Source organism: Anneissia japonica, unplaced genomic scaffold (genome assembly GCF_011630105.1).
Source record: "Anneissia japonica isolate Jap-2015-1 unplaced genomic scaffold, ASM1163010v1 scaffold287869_len1821871_cov162, whole genome shotgun sequence".
Lineage (NCBI taxonomy): Eukaryota > Metazoa > Echinodermata > Crinoidea > Comatulida > Comatulidae > Anneissia > Anneissia japonica.
Genome location: NW_022741034.1, coordinates 530,313 through 538,266, shown reverse-complemented (window position 1 = coordinate 538,266; position 7,954 = coordinate 530,313). Strand labels below are relative to the sequence as shown.

Sequence of the window (7,954 nt, the reverse complement as noted above, 5' to 3'; positions counted from 1 at the left end):
TACGCCCCCCTTGGATACGCCACTGCAAGTAGGTGAAGGAATATATTTCTCATCTAATTTAAGCATGAAAAAAAATATCAACACGTAATACTTGTACCCAATTTACACAGAAGCCCTTGTTTTATTTTTTGTTTTTTTTGTTTTTAAACTGCCGCTGAACAGGGCATATTTTGATATCCCTGCAGCTCAGCGACAAAGGTATATCCCTGCGGTTTGGGTGCTGGCTTGGAATTCTTTTCTTGTATTTTTTTCAAAACACATCTGCTCACTGTTGAGTATAGAGACCCCTGTATTTTGCATGGTATATGAATAACCTTTAAACTTCTTCACTTGAGATGCTTGTGTGCAGTGTGTGTGTGAGTTGGTCTTTTGTTGTATGTGTATTAAGGTATAAAGTTAATAAAATATTTACTGTTAATTTTCTTTGAATCTTCATCATCTGTATCTTATTATGATGAAAGTATATTGTTTTGTACTGATGGAAATAAAAGTATTAATCAAGCTGTTACATTCGTCATAATTTTATTAATAATATTTAACTCTGTGCGAATTATAAATGTAATATGAATGAAAACACTGACTGAATGAATGAAACCCAGATCATCTGGCCTCTCCAAAACCGAACAAGCTTTAACATGGAGCGATTCTTGTTGCAAGTTGTTAAATTTGACGAAATAATGTGTATTGATTGTGTATTAGTGGAAAATTCCAATGATATATACATATCTCATGGTAATTATACAAATTTAGAGAAGGAAATTAAAAATATCTGAATGTGGTTTAGGCATGATGCTCAGTGGTGTGCAGTCAGACGTGTCTTCTGAATAATCAATCACATTCCTACGGTGTAAATATTCACATTCACAATGTGCGCTATCTGTTAAATTTGTTTCTTTTTTCAGAAAGAAACAATCTTCCTAATTATACAGACAGCATTGCTCATTGGTTATGCTAAAAATATTAAGCTAAAAAATTGCACAGTAACAGTGCTCACTGAAGTTTGCCCACCGATATAATCCTGTTAGGATAACAGGATTGCATAAAATAAGTAGGTACCCCATAAAAAGATTATTAGTTTATCACCCTATCAAAAAAAAAACCTGATAAGGAAGGGAGGCTTTTTTTTTGTATTATATACAACTTCTAAACTACAATCATCTTTCCAAATCATAAAGAGTTAAACCTAATCATATAAAATACATAGCCATACAAGCAAGGTTTAGTCGTGGCTATTATGATAACATATTTATTCAATACGTAAAAAGGCAAAATTAACTATCAACATTCAAGCATCATCAGGGGCGGATCCAGGATTTGAAAAAGGGTGGTTTAAAATATTTCTAATAATTTTGATTCCTAGATGGCCAAAAATTATCTTTCCCGACTTCTGAGGTGTCTTTTAATGACCTTTAAGTTCTTCAAAATTCAAGGGTGTCCCCCTCTTGAAAAAGGTCAGATAATTTTATCTCTTCCTAGAGAAAAAAAAAATTAGAGACATAGGCAATATGTTATTATGTTCTAACAATATTGAATAGTTGGATACGCTAGTCTTTCTTTAATGGGTTGATGAACCGATAGGCATGAAGAACGCACTTTCGTACATAAATTATTCCGTCGTCGAACCAAAAACAGTGTTTTTAATTTAATTAATATTAAAGGCTAGTTGAGCTAAGCATATTTTGTCCGATCTGCCAACCTATGCCTAGGTAGGTTAGCATGCCTTTTGTAAGCCAGGACTCAGTAGTATTTTGTTACGTTTCAATTGTCAAGGGACCCACACCATATTGAGAGCTTATGATAGTAATTATTACTTTTGAAAAAAAATATTGAAAAAAAAATTCTACTTGCAATTTCTATGGGCCCCCTGTAGGCTTGGGCCCTGGGATCTTTCCTCCTGCCCTCTCTCAGTGGCCCTGGACACAAAAATACCATGATCAGTTGTAAATGCATATGTTGTACAGTATATAATATATTGGTATATGTAGTGCTTGCAGTATACCACGTAGATAGTTCTGAAAAGAACTGTTCTTTTCAGCACTATGTAGTGTACTGTACTGTAGCATGAAATATATTATTTCTTTAAACCTTCAAACAATTGGATTGTGACATGCAGATAAAATGCAAACAAAAATGATAAGCTTTACAGGAAACTCAGGAAGGAAGCAGTTAATAGATTTAATCCAATAAAGTTGAACCATTGTGAAGTTACATACTGTAGATGCAGTATTTACATTTCATGTAGTTCTACTACTATCTATATATACCCCCTGGTCCATAAGTGGGGCCCTGACAGCCCCATGGCGCAGCCTAATGCTTGCACCACGGGGAAGAGATGCTACAGTAAATTATTTTTCTTCGCTATGCTGGCGTAAATAAGTGGTAAATAATTGAGCTTTTTCTTCTCTTTAACTAAAATTTTTCTTCCTCTTTTTTAATATTATTTTTCGGCTTGACTGAGGGTGGGGGGAGGGGAACGGGCCCTTATTCCCCCATGGGTCCGCCACTGTGTCAAGAAAAATTATATATAGTATATTAAAAGTCTTCCTCCTCTTCATCTGACCCTTCCTCTATAATTTCGGTAGGTTTGTCCACTATTCTATCCTTATTTTCAACTAAGGGCCATTCTATGTCATGGATGACTTCCCTTGGATCTTCTTTTAACATTCGTTGATTCACCCTCTTTAGTGGACCACCATACATAGGACGTATTTGGTACACATCATTCCCTTAGTTGATATCTTACAATGTAAGAATCTCTATAAATCTTATCTTCCAGCTTGTGTCGTCTGGTGAATGCCATTCTCTGTAATAAAACCTGACCGATTTCTAAATTTGTGGATATGACATTATTTGGATTGTTGTTATTGCTTTGAGCTGTTTTGACAAGTTCCGTAGCACTTTGGTTTATTTATTCTTTAAAAATTCAAGATTAATGTATTTTTATGTATATTTATATTATGACAGAACTGACATGACTCTTCGGGGTCACCATCCATCACCAGCCTGGCGCATTCCCGAAACCCTGTCTAGGTGGCTTGAACAAAGGAATTGGAAAAACATTTGCCCTGCCACAGACGACCGGTTGCTCAGGAATTATGATCGAGACAATGGCTCCAAAAAATAAATGTAAACGGCTTTACCACACTTTACAAGACTTTTCCAATCGGAGTGATTGTTAGCCAATATAGGGCCTACATAAACCCAATTAATTTCCCTTTTGATCCTATTTCACAGTCGTATAAAGAATGCGATACAATGTGCGCAGAAAGTTATGGAATTATTAATGCTTTAAATCTATATAAGGCTGGAATGTATGTGTCTTGCGTTCAAGAATTTAAAAGTGACGTGTATGCTTTGTTTACAATGCTACAGTTAATAATGCTATATAATTGTACTGGTTATGAAGTTACAGGAGTTTAAACATACAGCTGTCTGAACAGAACAAAGACAACATAAGAAATCAGCCCCCAAAGTTTATGATTTTGGACGTTTCTCAGGCCTAAACGATCAGTAAGTCTTTGAAAATTGTAGTTTTGACATTGGAAATGGGGAAGATATGTTATGTTAATTTAGTGTAATAAAATAGATTTGAAAGATTTTTACATTCGACCATTAACTCTGAAACAGGATTTTCAACGAGCAACTTGTTTGGCTTGTCTTTGCTACATACTGCATGTTGATGATTGAACCTTGGTTGAATTAAAGAAAGTGAGATCTCATCTTGACAAACATGTGCTGTAGATAGTCTTGCTGATTGGTCTAAAAATTTTTATATGAAACTGAATGCAAAAAAATGATTTGTAATGGATGTAAGCTTCGCAAAGTCATCTCCTATACCTGCAACACTATTTATTGATGCGTATTTGAAGTATGCCATTGTTCAATGTTACGACATGTGAAGATGAGATAACAGAAAGAGTGAGACTAACAACATTTTACAAATTTACACTAACTAAATGTTTATTATTTAAATATAAATAATATAAATGAAATGATTTGGTACAAAATACATGACAATACTTGCTCTGGTTTAGCCACCGTCGCTCAACATTAAATCTTCAGATCCAAAGTAAAGAAAAATGAATTACAGTCTATTTGTGTGTGAAAAAATAGGTTCCTCGGCTGGAATTCGAGCTTGGGACACTTCTGCGGTCTATGCAGAACTATACTGTACATCACTATCTATATATTTATATATACAGTTTTCAAATTATAGGATTGCTGTTTAGCACTGTAAACACTATAAACAAATACATAATAACTAAGAACATGATGTTATAATCGTATCAAGCACAGCCCTTCAGTGAAAAAAATTCCTTATTGTATTTTTATGAAAAATGTGTCTCTGGCATGATTTTATCATGCAACCTCTTACTATTAGGTCAAGTATCATACTTTTAGTCCACAGAGGGCACTAGGTTTAATGGTCTGTTTACATTATATGTAAAAAGTTTTATCTATAGGATATAATTGGAATTGCAATTTATGATTTTTCTATATAAAATAAAGTATTTCAAAATTTATTAGTTAAAAGTATCATTATTAATAATTATTTATTCTATTAATAATCAATTGAATTTCTTAGAAGGCAGCACTTTTCTAATAATTGGTTTTGATTATAATTGCTGCAAATACTAGTATTATTAAGCGATGCTTTTAAATCAACATCAGTAATTAAAAATTTTAACATTGTTTTCTGAGTAGTTAGCTACGGCTACCCTTCTAGGTCTAGAGGAAATTACTGAGATTCCTGCGGGTGTAGCTAATTCCTCATTTTCATGATCTATTCGCTTTATGAAGACACCATTTTTATCAAATAACTGTAGTTTATGATTACTTGATATTAATATATTTTCATCCATGTCCATGGTTACACCACAAGGATGCCAAACTTTACCATCTTCTTTACTACATCCTACAAGGACTTTCATTAACTTGTCATTTGTACCAAACATTTGTATTCTGTTATTTTCAAAATCTGCAACAATGACATAACCTTCCTTGGTTAAAGTGACATCATAGGGTTTATTCATTTGACCTACTTCACTACCTTTGGAACCTATCTTACCTAACAGTTTACCATCAGGAACATTGAATTTAAACACACAGTGAGCCTCACGGTCTGCTACATACAATACTCTACTTTGCTTGTTTACTGTCAGGCCATCTGGATATTTCAATGTTCCTTTTCCAAATGAGCAAATTTCTTGATATTTGTCATCACACAATACAACACATTTCTTTAAGTAATCACTGTACACCATGCGACCACCACCCAGTTGATGCATTTTGATGACCTCAGCATCTTGTGGCATGGCCTGTATTCTAGCAACAAAGGAACCGGATTGGTCAAACTTTAGTACATCTTCACTGTAACTTGATACTAATAAGCATCCATCTGTGTCTAACACTACATCTGTCACTTTCCCTGCTTTGTTATGTTCTTTGTATTCTGATATGTTACCAATCTCATAGATAAGTCCCAGTTTTTCCACCTTGATATTCACTGGTGATCCTTTGATATGTGCAGCTCCAGCAGTGATCTTCATTTTCCAGTCACCTTCAACATTGCATCTACTTTTTATTCTGTACTCTCCATTTCCTTGATATACTACTTCAGTGGCAGATTCTTCTCCTAATGAGCTCCTTAGAGTGGCAGATAATTGACCAGCATCCTTTTCTGCTAGACTTGATATTTTCACTACAAACAGTTGTCCTTTTGTGACAGTAATTTCTTCATCATCTTTAGCTACCCTGTACATGCCATCAACAGATATGATTTTACCAAAACCATCTGTATTCATCAAATCATCCAAGTTTTCTGATGGCGTGAAATGTGGTGTAATATTTCTTTGATTAAATAATTGATCAAAATCAGCTCCTAGAACAATTACCTTGTCACTAATAGGGTTGATAGTCACCTTATGAGATTCAAGAGTTTCTGTTTCTTGTGGTTTATTCATTATATCATCGATTGAGTTCATCACACTATTAACTTGGGTCAGGGTTTCATTAATGTCTTGAACCTTACTGTCAATGTCTTCTTTCTTTTCTTTGTATATTCTTTCAAGGTCTGAAATGAATTCTTTGCTTTTCTCTTGAACTTTCCTGATAAGCGTCTGCTCCCTAACTTCAATAGCTGTTCTGCATAACTTTAGATGATGTTCGAAGTCAGATATATCATTAGGAATGAAAGCTAGTGTTCCTTGCAATTTGCTCTTTATGCCCTGAGCTATTTTAATAACTTCAGTAGCCTCTTGATTAAACTTTTCTACAGCGATCTTCATTTCAATCACATCATGTTTATTTTGTAAACAAAGATAATGTTCACATTTCTTGCAAGTGGAATATGATTTCTTGCAAGTGGAACAGTAAAATTCTTGTACAGAATTTGGTCTACCATCTTTTTCTAATGTGTAAAATTGGTGGTCTTTCAAATCCGGTGTAATCTTGTGACGTTCAGTGCAATGTTCACATAAGTATAGAAAGCATTCAGAACAGTGGAATTCTGGTAGATTATCACAGCTTGAACATGTAGTTGGTTTTTCTGACTCTACTTTTTCCATATTTTCAAGTAGATAACTAATCATTTTATTACAACCTAGTGATATTAGATCCACTCTTCCTATATCTTGGTCCTCTTGACGACATTGTGGACATTTTAAATGGCCATCAGTTTGAATTAGTTGGTCTAAACATTTAAGACAATAGCTATGTTGGCATGTAAGTGTCCTTGGCTCTTTGATCTTCTCAAAACAGATTGCACACTGAAGGTTGTTTTTGTCAAAGAATTGTAATGGCTTGCTAGCAGACATCTGTAGAAAAAGTATACAAATCATTGTTAATTTTTGTTTGTAATCTCTTTAATGTTCCACCCTAATTATAAAATTTATGAAATGGGATATGCTTGGGGATATTTGTCTTCAATCACTTTTTTTATGAAGTTCTCACCTTGAATAAAGTTTCTGCTAGTAGAAGAGAAGATATGCCTCCTGTTGATCAGTTGTATGTAGACGTTTTCTGAAATAAGCAATGATTATGAATGTGAATACTATAGTGTCACAATCTACCAAGTCTAATGCAATGTTCCACAAATGTATGTATTGCTTGTTTTGACGTTATAATTTTGATGTTATCTATAATGTGAAATAAAATCTTAAAACTTCACTATTATTGAAAAAAATAATTTTTAATATCCAGCAAATATTCAGAAATATTAACTTATTATCTGACATAAATTTTTTTGTTAAACTCATTTTTCTCAGTAATCAGACATACAGCTTTTTATTTTAGAAATTCCATGAGTATAATATATGTATTCAATATGCTTAAAAATTCTTTAATTGTTAATTCCACCCACTGAAGTCATTGGTATCAGTTCCTACTTTATTGAGTAATATATTGATAATTGTAGGGTACTTCAAAGCTCTTTGCAGTGGCGTAGCTTGGGGCTTCGGGTCTTGTGGTTTATTAGATTGGGCCCTTCCAGAGTCACTGTCACTGCTAATGGTGGGATGGGTGTATTCAATGTAAACACCAAGGATAAAACCCACAAAATTCTGAAGAAGGCTTAATTCCTGTGTTGACCTTCTAGTGGTGGTTGGTACACTGGGGGACAGTCTCTTTGGGCAGTATACTGGGGACATAGTACTCTTTTCCGAAGTGTGTACTGCATTTTTTAACATGCAACTGGATCATAATGCACACAGGACTAACGGCTTAATAGTCTCTTCCGAAAGAGGGTGCGACATCATAACTTGCATTTCAGCCCTCTAGCTGAAACACAAGGAGAGCGCTGGAAATTTTACTGGGGACCTATGGATATACACAGTTCAGAACACACTTAGCTGACTGAGCTACATACAGTAAGATGCTTTTAAGGTTGGGGTAGTGGGTTCGATGGGAAAAGCCTCTTTGTTGCCAGAGTCATTTTAAGATTTTAGATGCAAACATT

At 34.3% G+C, this 7,954-nt stretch overlaps 1 protein-coding gene across 1 annotated transcript; it reads right to left on the bottom strand.

Annotated features, from left to right (window-relative positions):
• Nucleotides 1-3,933: 3,933 nt before the first annotated feature.
• On the bottom strand, nucleotides 3,934-7,047 carry LOC117118533 (tripartite motif-containing protein 2-like). The gene is made up of 2 exons (XM_033263154.1): nucleotides 6,952-7,047; nucleotides 3,934-6,815 (listed from the first exon to the last, which is right to left on the bottom strand). Exon 2 carries the CDS (start codon nucleotides 6,813-6,815, stop codon nucleotides 4,668-4,670), a length of 2,148 nt encoding a protein of 715 aa, XP_033119045.1. The 5' UTR covers nucleotides 6,952-7,047; the 3' UTR covers nucleotides 3,934-4,667.
• Between the last annotated feature and the right edge of the window lie 907 nt (nucleotides 7,048-7,954).